Here is a 20,374-nt window from a genome sequence, read left to right as displayed (position 1 = left end):
ATCTAGGAATATCGAATTCCCTAACGATGTCCCATGCATCTAGCTCTATCATTCCGCGTTCAAACCCTGTTAATTAAAGTCGTGTGGCCATAATCACGTGGGAAACCTTTTCACATGAATCATCTGAGTACAAATGACAATTACACCCATGCACTGCCCTATTATACCTTGTGTATGTGATACTACCCCAATTTTTATATTTGCACATCGCCATCTCATGACTTTACTCAACTCAGTGTAAAATCATCAGACACAAGTAACATACAGCATAATTGATTTCTTTTTCACTCTACTGTAACTTGGTGAAACACACAGAGGAATCAATAGGAATAATAAGAATTTTAGGTACTTATCTTTGATCATTTTCTCTAATAAATCACCCCTTACCTTTGACAGTGGGTTCATACATCCTGGGTGAGGTGGGCGATAAAGTTCCACATATTAGAGACTTAGAGTCTACGATATGCCAACCCATTTAACGACATCATTTTGTCGTACTGGTTTAGGGTGTGTTATGGAAGCGGATTATTATTACGTAAAGACATCTGTTTAGTCTGTACTGGAGAACTGCATTAATATTTGCAGAGATTACGAAAATCGCAAGAAGGAGACATCAGAATGAAATGACTTTTGACTACATATTTAATTAAATCAGTTGGCCAAGTGCCAGTAGAACTCGCACACTGATGGTTTTGTACAAACTTTCATCCATTCTGGAAACGATAATATCAACGAATTTTGCCTGTTATCCATATCGATAATGGCAGGATATCAGACCCGGGAATTCCATGTCCGTATCAAAATATCCATAGTAGTTCCTCCGACTACCCCCACACACAACAAGAAATACAATTACACGTATAGTTAATCTAACAGAGACACAACTACACGAAAAAGAAATAAATGCTCTTGGAAAAAGGGTTGAAACACTGTACCAACAGCCGGCCGTTGTGGCCCAGTGGTTCTAGGCGCTTCAGTCTGGAACCGCGCGACTGCTACGGTCGCAGGTTCGTATCCTGCCTTGGGCATGGCTGTGTGTGATGTCCTTAGGTTAGTTAGGCTTAAGTAGTTTTAAGCTCTAGAGGACTGATGACCTCAGATGTCCCATAGTGCTCAGAGCCATTTGAACCATTTGAACTGTACCAACAGCAAGTTAAACAACCAAAAATCTCATAGCAGAAATCGAACAAATCCTTACACGCGGAGAACAACAAAATAATTGTGAAATGAACATAGGACTGACAAGAGAACTAGTAAAAAAAGAAATAAAAGGCTTAATAAAATGAACACAGCAGACACACAATAAGAACAACCAAACAGAAGCAGCCACCATGAAAACGGTAACACAAAAGCAGACAAGGGAAATGTAACAGTTCTTATAGACAAAGAGTAATACATCACAAAAACTAAGGAACACATAAATACCAACACCATACAGAAACTGAAGTCAGATCCAACGACACGATACCAGGCAAACCTGAAACGAGCACTGAAAAACATTGAACACACACTCACAGACAAACAGAAATACCTCGTACATAACACAGAAAAACCCACGAGCACCAACACTCCGCAGCCAACCAAAGATGCATAAAGATAGTACTCCAATGAGTGTTGTTATTATCTTTAGGAAAGCCGCAACATACCACATAGCCAAACATCTCCAAAAGTTAATTACAAAACACTATAAAATAGAAAACAACAGAACAGTATGTAAAAAATTCTCGGTTTTATTGCCGCGTCAATTCGGGATAAAATCTCAAACTTTCGACGATAGCCTCCAACATCATCGTCAGGAACAAGAATCAGTTGCTCCTGACGATGACGATGGAGGCTACCGTCGAAAGCTTGAGATTTTATCCCGAATTAACGCGGCAAGAAAATTGAGAATGTTTTACTTATAAGTGCCGTCGTGTAAGACTTCGTTCTCATACAACAGAACAGTGATAAACTCAGGAATGCTAATAGAACACATCCAGAACATACAGGTACCACACTCAGCGTCACTGATTTCATTCGGCATAGAAAATATGTATACCTCCATCTCTACCACAGAAACAATAGAAATCATAGACCAAAATTTCACATCCTACGGCAACCTCACCACAGAAGCAGTAAAAGAAATAACGAATATGCTCGGACTGGCAAGTGAAAAAAGCTACTTCCAGTTCGAGAATGAATATTACCAACAAAGTGATGGACTGTCCATGGGATCCCCAATGTCAGGGACATAGGAAACATTTTTATCAGTCATCTAGAAAATCATTTGAAAACATAACCATTAATGAAAGTTTTAAAATCATATATTGGTACAGATACGTGGATGACATTATTTGTCTGGTAGATGAGCCAAATGAAAAAATAGATGAACTCCACTCAGAAATCGACAAAGCACATCAGAAGATAAAATTCAGACTTGAAAAAGATAAAAAAAAATCAAATAAATTTTCTTGGCATAACAATAATAAAAGAAAATGGCAAACATACATTTAACATCTTTAGAAAACAAGCAGGTACAGATACAATAATACGTTCCACATCTAATCATCACCACAACCAGAAGCTTGCAGTACTAAGACATATGTTATATACACTCCTGGAAATTGAAATAAGAACACCGTGAATTCATTGTCCCAGGAAGGGGAAACTTTATTGACACATTCCTGGGGTCAGATACATCACATGATCACACTGACAGAACCACAGGCACATAGACACAGGCAACAGAGCATGCACAATGTCGGCACTAGTACAGTGTATATCCACCTTTCGCAGCAATGCAGGCTGCTATTCTCCCATGGAGACGATCGTAGAGATGCTGGATGTAGTCCTGTGGAACGGCTTGCCATGCCATTTCCACCTGGCGCCTCAGTTGGACCAGCGTTCGTGCTGGACGTGCAGACCGCGTGAGACGACGCTTCATCCAGTCCCAAACATGCTCAATGGGGGACAGATCCGGAGATCTTGCTGGCCAGGGTAGTTGACTTACACCTTCTAGAGCACGTTGGGTGGCACGGGATACATGCGGACGTGCATTGTCCTGTTGGAACAGCAAGTTCCCTTGCCGGTCTAGGAATGGTAGAACGATGGGTTCGATGACGGTTTGGATGTACCGTGCACTATTCAGTGTCCCCTCGACGATCACCAGTGGTGTACGGCCAGTGTAGGAGATCGCTCCCCACACCATGATGCCGGGTGTTGGCCCTGTGTGCCTCGGTCGTATGCAGTCCTGATTGTGGCGCTCACCTGCACGGCGCCAAACACGCATACGACCATCATTGGCACCAAGGCAGAAGCGACTCTCATCGCTGAAGACGACACGTCTCCATTCGTCCCTCCATTCACGCCTGTCGCGACACCACTGGAGGCGGGCTGCACGATGTTGGGGCGTGAGCGGAAGACGGCCTAACGGTGTGCGGGACCGTAGCCCAGCTTCATGGAGACGGTTGCGAATGGTCCTCGCCGATACCCCAGGAGCAACAGTGTCCCTAATTTGCTGGGAAGTGGCGGTGCGGTCCCCTACGGCACTGCGTAGGATCCTACGGTCTTGGCGTGCATCCGTGCGTCGCTGCGGTCCGGTCCCAGGTCGACGGGCACGTGCACCTTCCGCCGACCACTGGCGACAACATCGATGTACTGTGGAGACCTCACGCCCCACGTGTTGAGCAATTCGGCGGTACGTCCACCCGGCCTCCCGCATGCCCACTATACGCCCTCGCTCAAAGTCCGTCAACTGCACATACTGTTCACGTCCACGCTGTCGCGGCATGCTACCAGTGTTAAAGACTGCGATGGAGCTCCGTATGCCACGGCAAACTGGCTGACACTGACGGCGGCGGTGCACAAATGGTGCGCAGCTAGCGCCATTCGACGGCTAACACCGCGGTTCCTGGTGTGTCCGCTGTGCCGTGCGTGTGATCATTGCTTGTACAGCCCTCTCGCAGTGTCCGGAGCAAGTATGGTGGGTCTGACACACCGGTGTCAATGTGTTCTTTTTTCCATTTCCAGGAGTGTAGATTAAACAGGATCCCACTCGACAAGAGAAACTACAAAAAAGAAATGAGTACAATCGTACAAACAGCTAGGAACGATGGGTGTGATACACGTGTAGTACACAGACTCCATGAAAAAATAAAAACACAACACTTCCAGAATACGAGATAACTCACAAGTTGAAAACTCACAAACACACCCAATAAACACACACAATGACAACGACACACGGAAATGAAGCAGATAGTACACTGTGCCTTACACATATAAATTAACACACAGAGCGGCAAACATACTAAAGAGACCGGGCTTCCAAATAGCATATAAGACTGGGGAAATCCTCCAATCACACGTAAGCCAACCAACTACCAAGAGGGATAAATGAATCTTAAAACAAGGTTCAAAGAACATATTATGTGTTGGAAGTATGAAACAAACCATTCCACATTTGCAGAACATTTAATATACCATAAGCACCATCCAAAAACATGGAACAAGAACTGAAAATAATGAGAATAAACAACCATGATAAATACCTTATACAAATGCAAGAAAACTTCTACATCCAGAAAGCCATCGCTGAAAACAACCATGTGATAAATGAGAAGACACACATCAGTACAGAGTTGCCACTACACTTAATAAAAGAAATGATAAGCTAAAAATCATCTTTCTCATTCTCACACAAGCAGCCACACACAAACACACACACACGCACACACACACATATATATATATATATATATATATATATATATATATATATATATATATATTCCCCCTTCGCCTTCTGGACACACACGCAAAGAATGCTCACCAAAGCAAATACTATTCCACACAAAACACGCACACACACACACACACACACACACACACACACACGCACACGTACTCACACACACACACACACACACACACACACACACACGCACACACAAACAGATCGCAGATATCTCAAAAACTACGCTCGAAAGATGGCAATAACATTTGATCTTTGGCAATAACATCCGACAGTCGGATGTTATTTAGTGAGTGAGTGTGCGAGTTTCAGAACATGTGACATAAATCGCCGTATCTTATGCCTGACTTAGAGGCTCAAAATTTTTACACCTCAAGGGACTATAGACCTTAGTATGTTACGTAAATTTGAACTGGATATGACCAGCCGTTTCTGAGGAAAATTGTTATTAACGGTCGGACAGATAGACAGACGGATGGACGGACGGACGAAGGATAAAAAATACTGTAAAGGTTCCGTTTTTACAGACTGAGGCACGGAACCGTAAAAGGGAAATAGAAATGGAATATCAGGGCATAACGCCTCTTAGATGACAAGCCCATTAAAGAAAAAGCACAGGCTCCGATTGGGGAAGGAAGCCGGCCGCTGGTGGCCGAGCGGTTCTAGGCGCTTCAGTTTGGAAGCGCACGACCGCTACGGTCGCAGGTTCGAATCCTGTCTCGGGCATGGATGTTTGTGATGTCCTTAGGTTAGTTAGGTTTAAGTAGTTCTAAGTTCTAGGGGACTGATGACCTGAGATGTTAAGTCCCAAAGCGCTCAGAGCCATTTGAACCATTTTTGGGGAAGGAAATCGACCCTTCCGTTCCAAAGGAACCATGCCGTGTTCAACTTACTCGATTTAGAGAAATATCAGTAAATATGAATTTGAATGTCGGATGGGATTTGAACCACTGTCCTCCATAATTTGAGTCCGATATTAGACTGCGTCAAAACATTCTGTTATTTGGTAGTTATTAATACACAAATGATGTGTTGAAGATAAATGCCTATAACAGTTGTAGAGAAACTATGGACTCTACGGCCACAAAAATGAAGAAACAACGTGGATTACAGAATTGTAGATGATCTCTGATTTTGATAATTTGGTATGGTGTAAAGCCCACTTGAGCCTGAATCAAAATCTTTCAACATTGTCGCATGGAGGAGCGCTTCGATGTATTCCTGAAGAATCTCTCTCGGCTTAGTTGGTATGCGACTCGACAACGTATAGACAATGGTTGTCGGAGCTCCGTGACGAACAATTCCGTCACCCGTGTCCCCTGTTCGATGAGCGACGTGGCAAGCGAAAGAGAAGAGCAGGAAAGCAGAGGTAACCGTCGTCGATCAAAGAGTTTTGTACGTTTATTGCCACTTGTGGTGAGGGCTTATTGTGCTGACATATTTTGTTTAGAATAAAGCGCATTTCTGTAGAATGAACCGTATTACCTAGGTTAGTAAAACTTCGACGATGCAGAAGTTAACCACCGAATATGTGGAAGTCGAGATCCTATCTTCTATCTTTGTCGTTCTTAGAAAGTCACACATGACTTTTTCAGCAATTCCACCCAACAATGTAGACTGCCATACTGAAATTATCAAGGTTGTGTGTAACGTGTAAGGAACAATTACTGCAACGCATGTTGAAGAGGAACGCGAGACAGAAAAAGAAAATGAAATCGCTCAACAGAGGAAATGCAGCTGGTGCTCATGTGATACCTATTCGATCCTACGAGGGTCGTTCAACAAGTTGTGCTCCGTATGTCTTTTTTTCTGACACCAGGAAGGGTTTATTCGGGATTTCTCTATATCATATTATTCCCGAGTCTTTTGGCTACAAATCCAAATTTTTCAACATAATCTCCACTCATTGCTACGGCCTTACGCTACCTTACTGGGGATGCCTGTATGCCCGCATGGTACCACTTTACTGCTCGATGCCTTGCTGCATCAATAACCTCCCCATTGTCCATGTACTGCTTCCTACGGAATGCATCTTTCATTGGGCCAAAGAGATAGATGTCCATAGGTGCGAGATCTGGGTGGAGGGTGGATGAGGAAGGACAGTCCCTCTCTGTTGTGAGACTTGTGTGACGCCTTGTGTTGTCATGGAGAAGCATAAGTTCGTTTGCATTTTTGTGGCTACGAACACGCCGCAGGAGTCACAGCTGTGTGCGACCGCCCGGCTCGCGTGAGATCGGACAGGTGTGTGTGACATTTTTGCTATGATTAAAGACGCCTCACCCTACACTCACCGTCCATTTATCACAGCCATATCTCCGTAGGTATTCTGCAAGTGCCTGTGGAAGCCTGCGATGCTCTCGTTTTCCGCCAAAAGAAACTCAGTGACATCTCTCTACTTGGAAGGAACTTCCATTACAGACGCCGGTTTGAAAGCTACGTACAGCGCCGATACCTATCGGAAATCATGAAACTGTAGGGGCTGAAGTGAGAGAAAGAACTTATTCGTCTGTTACAAGCAGTTAGCGCTGGAGTAGTGAAGCGTTCAAAATGATTGATAAAACGCTTAGGTCATTCCCGTTTTGAAGGAGGTTCGTCGAAAAGATGCAAAAAAACTCTAGACCTATATCGCTAACGTCGTTATATTGCAGGAATTTTGAAGACGTTTTATGCTCGCGTATTAATCCCCAGCCGGTCCGCTGGTTTTTATTTGATACTTACTATTTGATTCATTTCTGGGAATGTTCGTTCACGTGATAAATACCGAGGCGCATTGTAGTTCGGAATGCATATTAAACTTCAGATGTCCCAGTAACGGCCTGTCTTAGTCAGTTCAAAGGTCGGAGGAAGGCAATGGCACACCACTTCTAATAGTACCACGTCAAGTAAAGGGCGGTGGTAGTCAAACAATTTTCGTTTTGATCGCAGCTGTACCGGAATTCTCTCTGTAGAAATCAACATGAATCCCGCAAACAATTATCCTGTGAAACCTAGCTCGCTCTGTTCGTCCTGGAGACCCAGAAGGGAGTGGATACAGGCGCCGAGTTGATGCAAAGTTTGTTGACGTCCAGAAGACTGGCTTTATACTTACGTTCTGTCACCTAATGAACAAAGTGCGAACTTACAGAGTATCAGACTAGCTTTTAGCTTTGACTGAAGAGTTACTAGCAAACAGAAGACAGTACATCATTCTCAACGGAGGGAAACCTTAGGAGGTAAAAATAACTTTTAGGGTGTTCCGTAGGCGTGTCATAGTACCGTTAATGTTCAAAATGTATGTAAATGACTTGGTCGATAACGAAGTTCCATGAGGTCTTTCGTGGAAGGCGCTATTAAACAGGGTGGTCCATTGATCGTGACCGGACCAAATATCTCACGAAATAAGCGTCAAACGAAAAACTACAAAGAACGAAACTTGTCTAGCTTGAAGGGGGAAACCAGATGGCGCTATGGTTGACCCGCTAGATGGCACTGCCATAGGTCAAACGGATATCAACTGCGTTTTTTTAAAATAGGAATCCTCATTTTTTATTACATATTCGTGTAGTACGTAAAGAAATATGAATGTTTTAGTTGGACCACTTTTTTCGCTGGCGCTGTAATAGTCACAAACGTATGGCTCACAATTTTAGACGAACAGTTGGTAACAGGTAGGTTTTTTAAATTAAAATACAGAACGTAGGTACGTTTGAATATTTTATTTCGGTTGTCCCGATGTGATACATGTACCTTTGTGAACATATCATTTCTGAGAATGTATGCTGTTACAGCGTGATTACCTGTAAATACCACATTAATGCAATAAATGCTCAAAATCATGTCCGTCAACCTCAATGCATTTGGCAATACGTGTAACGACATTTCTCTCACCAGCGAGTAGTTCGCCTTCCGTAATGTTCGCACATGCATTGACAATGTGCTGACACATGTTGTCAGGCGTTGTCGGTGGATCACGATAGCAAATATCCTTCAACTTTCCCCACAGAAAGAAATCCGGGGACGTCAGATCCGGTGAACGTGCGGGCCATGGTATGATGCTTCGACGACCAATCCACCTGTCATGAAATATGCTATTCAATACCGCTTCAACCGCACGCTAGCTATGTGCCGGACATCCATCATGTTGGAAGTACATCGCCATTCTGTCATGCAGTGAAACATCTTGTAGCAACATCGGTAGAACATTAGGTAGGAAATCAGCATACATCGCACCATTTAGATTGCCATCGATAAAATGTGAGCCAATTATCCTTCCTCCCATAATGCCGCACCATACATTAACCCGCCAAGATCGCTGATGTTCCACTTGTCGGAGCCATCGTGGATTTTCTGTTGCCCAATAGTGCATATTACGCCGGTTTACGTTACCGCTATGGGTGAATGACGCTTCGTCGCTAAATAGAACGCGTGAAAAAAATCTGTTATCGTCCCGTAATTTCCCTCGTGCCCAGTGGCAGAACTGTACACGACGTTCAAAGTCGTCGCCATGCAATTCCTGGTGCATAGAAATATGGTGCGGGTGCAATCGATGTTTCTCAACACCGACGTTTTTGAGATTCCCGATTCTCGCGCAATTTTTCTGCTACTGATGTGCGAATTAGTCGCGACAGCAGCTAAAACACCTACTTGGGCATCATCATTTGTTGCAGGTCGTGGTTGACGTTTCACATGTGGATGAACACTTCCTGTTTCCTTACATAACGTAACTATCCGGCGAACGGTCCGGACACTTCGATGATTTCGCCCAAGATACCGAGCAGCATACATAGCACACGCCCGTTGGGCATTTTGATCACAATAGCCATACATCACCACGATATCGACCTTTTCCGCAATTGGTAAACGGTCCGTTTTAACACGGGTAATGTATCACGAAGCAAATACCGTCCGCACTGGCGGAATGTAACGTGATACCAGGTACTTATACGTTTGTGACTATTACAGCGCCATCTATCACTAAGCGAAAAAAGTGGTCCAACTAAAACATTTATATTTCTTTACGTACTACACAAATATGTAATAAAAAATGGGGATTCCTATTAAAAAAACGCAGTTGATATCCGTTTGACCTATGGCAGCGCCATCTAGCGGGCCAACCATAGCGCCATCTGGTTTCCCATTCAAGCTAGACGAGTTTCGTTCTTTGTAGTTTTTTCGTTTGATGCTTATTTCGTGAGATATTTGGCCCGGTCACTACCAATGGACCACCCTGTATACAGAGGAGAGCAGTGCCAGAAAACTGTATCGAATTGCAAGAACACATCGACGCTTGGTGCATGGATTGGCAGTTGACCCTCAACATTAACAAATTTAACGAAACCTCATTCGACCGATACTTGAATATTTCTCCCCGGCATGGGACCCTTTCCAGATAGGATACAGGAAGACTCTTTGAAGAGCAACAGGTTTCATCATTGGTTCGTTTAATAAGGGCGAAACCATCATGGAGTTACTCGTCCAATTTCAGTGGTAGATAATATTGGAGAGGTGTTGTGCATCGCAGTATGGTTTACTGTCACGAGTACTAGAGCGTACGTTCCTAGAAGAGTCAAACAATACATTGTTTCCTTCTAGGTGTACCTCGCGAGAAGAGCTTGAAGAGAAAGCTTAGATTTCAGCTGACATAGAAGGCTTACCGACATTTGTTCTTCCTGCGGATCATTCGCGACCGAAACAGGATAGGGGGGAAGTGCCTTGGTACATCATCCGCTTCATACCATAAGGTGCCTTGCGCAGTATTGATGTTGTTGTAGATGTACTCGGAAAAAAATCTGAATGCAGCAGCCCATTACAAACAGTATTGTAAGGTGCTTAAAAATGTTATTAGGAAGGCAAAAAGTATGTGGTATGCAGATAGAATAGCTAAGTCTCAGGATAAAATTAAAACCATATGGTCAGTCGTAAAGGAAGTTGCTGGTCTGCAGAGACAGGTCGAGGATATAGAATCAGTGCGTAGTGGGTTGGGTCAAATGGCTCTGAGCACTATGGGACTCAACTTCTGAGGTCATTAGTCCCCTAGAACTTAGAACTAGTTAAACCTAACTAACCTAAGCACATCACAAACATCCATGCCCGAGGCAGGATTCGAACCTGCGACCGTAGCGGTCTTGCGGTTCCAGACTGCAGCGCCTTTAACCGCACGGCCATTTCGGCCGGCCTGTGTAGTGGGAATGTCCGTGTTACTGATAAGTCGCATATACGTACAGTATTTAATAATCACTTTCTGAATATAGCAGGTGAACTAAATAGAAACCTAGTCCCAACAGGGAATCATATAGCGCTCTTAGAAAAAAGTTTTCCGAGACTGTTACCTGAAATGCTCCTCCACGATACTGACAAGAGGGAGATTGAGTTAATAATTAAATCACTAAAGACCAAGAACTCTCATGGATATGACGGGGTATCTAGCAGAATACTGAAGTATTGTTCTATGTATGTTAGCCCAGTTCTCAGCCATATCTGTAACTTTTCCTTTAGGAGTGGTCGGTTTCTTGACCGATTAAAGTACTCGGTAGTGAAGCCACTTTATAAAAAGGGAGACATTGATAATGTTGACAATTTTAGACCTAATTCTATGCCATCGGTGTTTGCTAAAGTTATCGAGAAGGTTGTATATACAAGGTTACTGGAGCATTTAAATTCACATAATTTGCTGTCAAATGTTCAGTTTGGTTTTAGAAATGGTTTAACAACTGAAAATGCTATATTCTCTTTTCTCTGTGAGGTTTTGGACGGATTAAATAGAAGGTTCCGAACGCTAGGTGTTTTCTTTGATTTAACGAAGGCTTTTGACTGTGTTGACCACAAAATATTACTGCAGGAGTTGGACCATTATGGAGTAAGGGGAGTAGCTTACAATTGGTTCGCCTCTTACTTTAAGAACAGAAAGCAGAGGGTAATTCTCCGCAATATTGAGAGTGGTAGTGATGTTCAGTCCCAATGGGGCACTGTTAAGTGGGGCCACTGCTGTTTCTTATTTATATAAATGATATGCCTCCTAGTATTACAGGTGATTCAAAAATATTTCTGTTTGCTGATGACACCAGCTTGATAGTGAAGGATCTTGTGTGTAATATTGAAACAGTAACAAATAATGTAGTTCATGAAATAAGTTCGTGGCTTGTGGAAAATAATTTGATGCTAAATCACAGTAAGACTCAGTTTTTACAGTTTCTAACTCACAAGTCAACAAGAACCGAAATTTTGATCAGACAGAATAGGCATATTATAAGCGAGACGGAACAGTTCAAGTTCCTAGGCGTTTGGATAGATAGTAAGCTATTGTGGAAAGCCCATGTTCAGGATCTTCTTCAGAAGCTAAATGCTGCTTTATTTACCATTAGAACAGTATCTGAAATAAGTGACACTTCAACACGAAAAGTAGTCTACTTCGCATATTATCATACGCTTATGTATTATTTTTTGGGGTAATTCTTCTGATTCAAAACGGGTATTTTTTGCTCAAAAAGTTCGAGAACCTCTTGTCGACCCCTATTCAAAAATCTGGGAATTCTGACATTGCCCTCACAGTACATATTTTCTTTAATGTCGTTTGTTGTTAGCAATATTAGCCTATTCCCAAGAGTTAGCAGTTTTCACTCAGTTAATACTAGGCGGAAATCAAATCTGCATGTAGAATGCACTTCCTTGGCTCTTGTGCAGAAAGGAGTGCAGTATTCTGCTGCATCCATTTTCAATAAGCTACCACAAGAACTCAAAAATCTTAGCTGTAGCCCAAACTCTTTTAAGTCTAAACTGAAGAGTTTCCTCATGGCTCACTCCTATTCTGTCGAGGAGCTCCTGGAAGAGCTAAAAAATTAAGCATCTCCAGTGTTACATTGTTGATTTTCTTCATTTAAACTTACGACTTGTCACCTGAATATGTTTTTTTATATTTCATTTTATCTGTTTCTAATTTCGTGTTATAATTTCATGTATTGACTCGTTCCATGACCATGGAGACTTCTCCTTAATTTGGTCCCACGGAACAATAAATAAATAAATAAATAAATAACATTTTTGCGTCCGACACTCGAGTAAGGCCTTCTCACACGCACAACAAACACATTGTAGTCTGTGGCGATCGTGTTTCTGGGCAATAGAAGCCGAGGTAATGGCACGTGTGCCAACAGCCTAGTTTACAATGTGCGGCCTTGAACCGTAGACAAAAAGATACACATTTACTGCAGTTGTCTAACATCAAGACAGCTGTGTGGACGTAGGTTTACAGTCCCTGGTGGCCACATGAACACTATGATAGGCGTTACACAGTGTGATGACATAGCGTGGGGTCAGCACCAGCTCATCGCTGCTTACGATCCTGTTCTTTGCGCTGGATCCACTCTCTCATCGTTGTCTTAGCAACATGCTCTGTACCAGTCAAAATATCCCAGTATAAAAAACCTATTTTCTCGATATCTGTCATTCTTTCCTTTTGGTGTCAGCGCGCCATACTGGCACTTGTTTTCTCGTTTTCATTTCTTCTGACAACTTTTCATGGGCTGATATTGCTACAACACTGACATTTCCGTTAACTCAAGGGACACTGCGTTGCCTCTGCATATTCCAACTTTTTGCAGCCTCTTATTGCAGGTACGCTGTTCTATACATACCTCGTGAAGTTCCAAAAAATTTAGAGGCTGGATTAATAAAAAAAAGAGAAGTTGAGATGGTGGTTTTAATGCCGCAGATGCCCTACGTAGGCTGCCCCCAGCCCTACTCGAGCGTGACGCACAGAACGTGCATATTACCACGTAAAACTGTCAGGAAAATCCATTTTTGGTATAATGTTCAACTCACGTGCCACATTGTCTCGTTGTAAGTTACATCAACAACACGTTGACTCTTCATGTGAATTTCTGCGCTTCGTCGTTTCGAGGTAGGTTCGTATTGATAATACTAAGTCTAATCATCTGTGATGATTTTGTCCGCATTCGATATTTCAGTCGACGGCCGGTGTGGCCGAGCGGTTCTACGCTCTTCAGTCTGGAACCGCGCGACCGCTACAGTCGCAGGTTCGAATCCTGCATCGGGCATGGATGTGTGTGTCATGTCCTTAGGTCAGTTAGGTTTAAGTAGTTCTAAGTTATAGGGGACTGATGACCTCAGATGTTAAGTCCCATAGTGCTCAGAGCCATTTGAACCATTTTGATATTTCAGCCATGTCGCGGCAGGCGTTCACGCGGTTCCGCGGTTCTTTGTTGGGAGAATGGGGACAGAGGGTGGGGAGTGAGTGACAGTGTGCGGGACGAACTCTGCACACTTTTTTTTCTTCTTCAAAACATTTTGGAGAATGTCTTGAGAGCGCATGATGTAGAGATGTCGGTCCATTGTGAGTTGTGACACAACGATAGTGACACACTACGGCTGCACGTCCACTACTAAAACACTGACAGCTCACAACTAACTGGTTGGATACATATCTGTTGTTTATAGTTCTTAGTTCAAGTCGCCACCGTAGTTACTGTGCTGACGTCGCTTATAGGCCAGGCGTCGCTTATAGGCCAGGAATGAAATTAGTCTCTGACAATTTTGGACGAACAGTGTACTCAGAATCTGAGTTGATTTGAGCCATTCCTACTGCGAGGAATTCTAATGTACTCATTTTCGTTGTGGCACTGGATGGTGTGTGCTTGTCACATGGAATACAAATCAAAAATACAATCGCTTAGCTTAAGCGATTGTATTTTTGATTTGCGCCTATTGTAAGTCGTCAGTGGACCTCGAAGCGGACAGCAAAATTAAACATTATCACTCGTTGATCGGGCAGCACGACAGTTGTTAATGAATAGAAGAAGACAGAATGAAAAACTGGAAACACGGTAAGACAGTAATATGTAGAAGAGACGGCGTATCGTTGAAGCGAATGTCCGTAATGGTCAGTTTCTTTGCATTTGGGCTTAGACCAAATGGTGCAATGGCACAATCCTGTTCTTCTTACATGACCAGTATCCAGAGACCACGTTTAGGAGTGATGAAAACAGTTTCTGTTAGATATATTCTCTCACAATTACGTCTATCATCTTGCATACTTTCCACGCTCTCTCGGTCACCTGATGTCTCACTGACCTGGCTTGTTTGGCACTGGAAAGCACGCGCTCTTCGTCCAAACAGGTATGTCGTCGAACTGGTCTGCTAGTTCCACCACATGTGGCATCTTGCAGCTCAGGTTACTATGCGTGAACTTTATCTGCTAAAGCATTTTTTTTAAGCGCTCTACTGCATTCTTTTGCTGTCTTCTTTGAATACGACTGCTCTCTCTCTCTCTCTCTCTCTCTCTCTCTCTCTCTCTCTCTCTCTCTCACACACACACACACACACAAACAAACAATAATTCCATCTGACCATCCTAGTTTTAGTTTTACAATAAAACACTCACTTCATTTATTCGCTGTTTACTAGTCATTATTAGTATTTTCAGTTATTTTTTGTAAAATCTGTCTCTCACAGTCACGAACACATTATCAAAAAGTATAATTATGTTAGCTTAATGACCTCATAAGGAACTGCGGAAATTTAGAACACGGTTAATTCTGTTCGTTGTACAACATGTGCCACGGCTGCTTGGTATTACTGCTTAATTATATTCGTACGTTGAATTTTGTTCGAACACCTTTCACCCATCAGTTATTTGTGGCCACTGTGACAGACGAATCCAAGAGGAAAAATGTGACACCAGAGCGGCATTACTCAAGGCATTCACTATAAAGCAGCTACTTTCCCATAAATTTACAATTTATCTCTCTTTAAGCTTCCGGCCACTTGGTTCAATAATTCGATTACTTGTGTAGAATTTCTTCCTGTCTGCTGACAGAGACTACTGATAGGACCTGCATGAAATACTGTCTTCAATCAAAAATGTCTTTATATTAGGATTTCAGTTATCGTTTGTCACAAAATTTCCCCGGTTCCTGTGTCTACGGATGTGTAGTCAGACTGCACCATCGCAAAAGTCGTCATTTCATTGCGATACGCACGCACTATTACTTTAATAATGTTAGTTTTCATTTTATATATAACTATGTCACAGAAAAACTATTGTTAGGTTTTATGTCCCGTTACAAGCGACGACATTGGAAGAGTATTATCTGACACTGCATCTAAATTTCAATTAACAAAAGTATAATGTGTTATAGTCATCTTTTAGAAATATCGTCGAATAAAAACACTTGTACCAGGCGAGGACTCCCAGCCAGTTATGCCATACACACATTTCAACGAATAATGCAAGCTTTGTTGAATATTTAGTTGCACTGAACACGAGTGTTTGAAGCTAGTGGTGGCCACTCGACTAAGAAATCAGTATCCACGTTCATGGATCGTTATGAAGGAACCAATGAAAAAGTGGATTTACTCGTAAAATTGATCTTTATTGCGTACCAAGATGCTCATTTGAGAAAGGTCGTGTGGTTGGATAATTCTCTTGCTAACGTAATATTTACGGTAAATGAGGACAATATTGGGTATAAACTAACAAATAACGTTGGTCGTTGTGACTTTTGTTTCCAGATAGATGCGTACGAACCGATTACGATTTATGAAACTATTTTGGTGAGCTGGAGGGTTTCCATGCTATCAGTGCGCTCTTGAATGTGGCTCAGACATCAGCGCACCTCCGACCACCGCAAGGCAAACCGTTAGGTGTGCAGCGACATCCACCGCCGATGTGTCGCTTGCTTTAAATTTAGAGTGCGCTTCCAGCCAAGTGAGAGGGCGAGCAGAATTCTGAGTCTTGCTAGCGAGTTAGGCAGACGCAAAATAATCACTGGAATGGTACTCTGTATTTTCAATAAAACGGCGGTCGTTTAGGTAATTCTCGCTTTGTTTCTTTTTCCTTCAAGCTTTCTCTCTAGTTGTTCTGACTAGATGACATAATGGAAATTGTAAAATACATATCTTACTAACGATTTTCTTCTACTTGTAGCACGTTCTGGCTACACGGCGTCTCATCAGTCACTATAAAGTCTGATAATATATGTTCGGATTTATATCATATATTAACGGTTCCTTCAACCTTAATGCGCCCTTAATATAAAAAGGGTGAACTTTCCATTTCTGTTACTTACAAAAGATAATACGGAAAAATATCCTTAAGGCCATATCATAAATTGAATTAAATTAATGGCAAAATGTTTTAACGTCACGTGTTTAATGCCAATTGGAAATAAGTTTTAATAAGTGTAGTTTCGTTAGTGCGGATTGGTGTTTCAACTCCGTGGCGCAAAATTCTGACAAATGGCGTGTATTTGTTCACTGATGTACACGTTACGCTCTCTACTAAGGAAGAACGGTCATATTACCAGGTTTGCTATGTATGGGTAATTACAAAAGAGTTTTTCAATAAAAGTTGTAAAATACAAGCACTTTCGCATTTTGGGACCATTTAACGGTAACCAACACTTACTCATCTAACACTTCTAAATTATTTATTGGACAGTACATGGAAAAGAGAAATATTGAAGAAGAGATACCCGATAATAATGAAGACGTTCTTCTACGGTTAGCAGTGGAAGCGGTAATCATGAAAATTGTAATATCTTGGTAACCCGAGAAAAGTAAACACTCATGGCGTTTTCAGACATGAGGAAAACAACGGCAAAGTAAACTTGAAAAACTTTAGAGATTGCGGAGGAGAGCAAGATGGAGGACGTGACATATATATTATTTGTGTACTCCGACTGAGGATGATTAGGGAAATGAAGATTTATGAAGTTATTGTCAAGTGGGGTGAAAGAAAACTTCAAAACTTGGCCAGCAGTGTTATAAGCAATAGTAGCGGTGCTAAGAATTGTTCACTTGGGACTGAAAGTAAAGAACAGTTTCAAAAGGACCAACCGCTTGCAAGTACCGGGCGTCACTGTGACAGGTAATCTGGAATGGAAGGTATAGGAATGGTGAGTAGTATTCGTATAGACAGACGCATATGAGCATAGTCATCGTAGGCTTCCAGTAACGGTATGTAATGCTAGAGAGTGTGAGCAAAACGGCACAGAACGGAAAGAAACGATTTACCTTTCGCGTGAAGTTAGTTGTTTCAGTATACAGAAGGAACGCTTATCTCCTGGGTTGTGCCTTTGTGGTTTTACTTCATGTAATACGCCTTGGCACGCTTGATTCTTACAAGAGCAGTTATTACAGAGGTCATAAGCACTGCATTACGCAATTATAGCTATTAATTACGGATGTTATATATAGAAGTGTGAACAACAAAAGTTCACGTAGTTGCCTTATGTAGTTGGTAACAGTTCCTAACTTATTGCGTGTTGACCTTCGTCTAACGGTCTTCTGACAATGATTTCCCTAACGTTTCGCCGGCATTAGTGGCTGCATTGTCAAAGGTTCGCCCTCCATTGCTCGTACTAGCGAAACGTCAGAAGAGAATGCGCAAACAAACTTCAGCAGAAGATTTCGAGACGAAGGCCAACAAGCAATACGTCAACAAGCGACCACGAAAATATGAAAAATTTTATGGCATTTCGTACATTTGCTGTAGAGTGAAGTGCTACTAGATGTTGGACACAAATGTCGCAGGAGTAGGATACAAATTCCCGTCCATTCATCCTTAAAATTTCTCGTCGTTCTCCTAAACGATTTCAAGATTGACCAGTTACTGCCCTTAACAAGCAATTAGTGCTCTAATGACGAGACGCAAACTACCCTGGTTTAGACTGTGCGTTTTCTAACATTGTTATTTTGCTCAACATGTTTCCAAAACATAGAACATCCACAAACGCTTTTATGAGCTTTATTAAATGGCTTGTCCAGCTGCAGACCGGAACAATCATTTCGCAAAAGTTTCTAAAGTAGAGAGAAACTTCTCGCTGCAGAATATACATGCAAAATTCTCTTTAACACCATTTCGAGTTCTACAGCGCAATCAGTATACTATAGCTGCAATTACTGTTTGACCAGAAATACTTCTTCACCCTGTACGTAAATGTATTTGGAAGCACACATTATCAGCCTATCGTTCGCTAAAGAGCGGCACGCACCTGTTGCTGCCCTGAACAGTGGCAGACTCCGATGACGACGACGAGCAGCAGTGGCAGCGGCAAGCTGGCGACGCACGTGCGCATGCGCAACCACGTCCTGCAGCCGCGGCGTCCCATAGCGGAGTGCCAGTACCGCTGGAGAGAGCCCCGAGCGGGAACCTCGAAGGCGCCGAAGACGACTGCGAGGGCGACGGCGAAGGCGCAGGCGAGTGCCGGGAGGAGGGAGGAGCACGCCCGGTATGCAGGCCGGCAGAGCTTTCTCCATTCACCGCCCCGACGCGTCCGCTGTACCGCCCCGGAGGGTGACCATAACATAACCCGCCAGCGGCGCGGAGGAAACACTTCCCCGGTTACGGTAGTTCCTCATACGCACGTGCGGCATTGTGCCGGTAAATCAGCGTGAGCGCATCCATAACGCGACTGAATGATGCGACCATTGCGCTCGGAACAAAGGTCCTAGCAGAAGCTGCTTCAAACCGTATACAGGGTGGTCCATTGATGACCGGGCCAAATATCTCACGAAATAAGCGTCAAACGAAAAAAACTACAAAGAACGAAACTCGTCTAGCTTGAAGGGGAAACCAGATGGCGCTATGGTTGGTCCACTAGATGGCGCTGCCATAGGTCAAACGGATATCATCTGTGTTTTTTAAAATAGGAACCCCCATTTTTTTTACATATTCGTGTAGTACGTAAAGAAATATGAATGTTTTAGTTGTACCACAGTTCACAAAGGTACATGTTGCACATCGGAACAACCGAAATAAAATGTTCAAGCGTACCTATGTTCTGTATTTTAATTTAAAAAACCCACCTGTTACCAACTGTTCGTCTAAAATTGTGAGCCATAGCGAAAAAAGTGGTCCAACTAAAACATTCATATTTCTTCACGTACTACACGAATATGTAATAAAAATGGGGGATCCGATTTTAAAAAAACGCACTTGATATCCGTTTGACCTATGGCAGCGCCATATAGCGGGCCAACCATAGCGCCATCTGGTTTCCCCCTTCAAGCTAGACGAGTTTCATTCTTTGTAGTTTTTTCGTTTGATGCTTATTTCGTGAGATATTTGGCCGAGTCAGTATCAATGGACCACCCTGTACACTGAGGAGCCAAAGTCACGGGATACCCCCTAATGTCGTGTCCAATCTCCCATTGTCTGGCGTAGCGCAGCAGCTTGATGTGACATGGACTCAACAAGTCGTTACAAGCCTCCTGCAGAAACACTGAGCCCTGCTGCCTCTACAGCCCCCCAAAATTGCGAAAGTGTTGCCAGTGCAGGATTTTGTGCACGAACTGACCTCTTGCTAATGTCCAATAATGATCGATGAGATTCGTGTCGGATGATCTGGGTGGCGAAATCATTCGCTCGAATAGTCCAGAAAGTTCTTCTAACCAATCGCGAACAATTTTGGCCCGATGATGTGGCGCATTGTCATCCGTAAAAATTCCATCGTTGTTTGGAAAAATGAAGTCTATGAATGGTTGCAAATCGTCTCCAAGTAGTCGAACATAAACATTTCCAGTCAATGAACGGTTCAGTTGGACTAGAGGACTAAGTCCATTCCAAGTAATCACAGCCTACACCATTGTGGAGTCACCAGCAGCTTGCACTGTTCCTTGGATCCGTGGCTTCGTGGGGGTCTGCGC

At 42.9% G+C, this 20,374-nt stretch overlaps 1 protein-coding gene across 1 annotated transcript in view; it reads right to left on the bottom strand.

Annotated features, from left to right (window-relative positions):
- The window catches only part of LOC124794909 (trypsin-7-like), a 139,156-nt gene extending 120,326 nt beyond the window's left edge, over positions 1-18,830 (bottom strand). Inside the window, exon 1 of the mRNA XM_047258611.1 lies at positions 18,721-18,830. Coding sequence (XP_047114567.1) covers positions 18,721-18,804 — 84 coding nt within the window. The 5' untranslated portion in view covers positions 18,805-18,830. The remainder of the gene's footprint in view (positions 1-18,720) is intronic.
- Between the last annotated feature and the right edge of the window lie 1,544 nt (positions 18,831-20,374).

The sequence above is a fragment of the Schistocerca piceifrons genome, chromosome 4 (genome assembly GCF_021461385.2).
Source record: "Schistocerca piceifrons isolate TAMUIC-IGC-003096 chromosome 4, iqSchPice1.1, whole genome shotgun sequence".
NCBI lineage: Eukaryota > Metazoa > Arthropoda > Insecta > Orthoptera > Acrididae > Schistocerca > Schistocerca piceifrons.
This window is presented reverse-complemented; position numbering and strand designations above follow the sequence as displayed.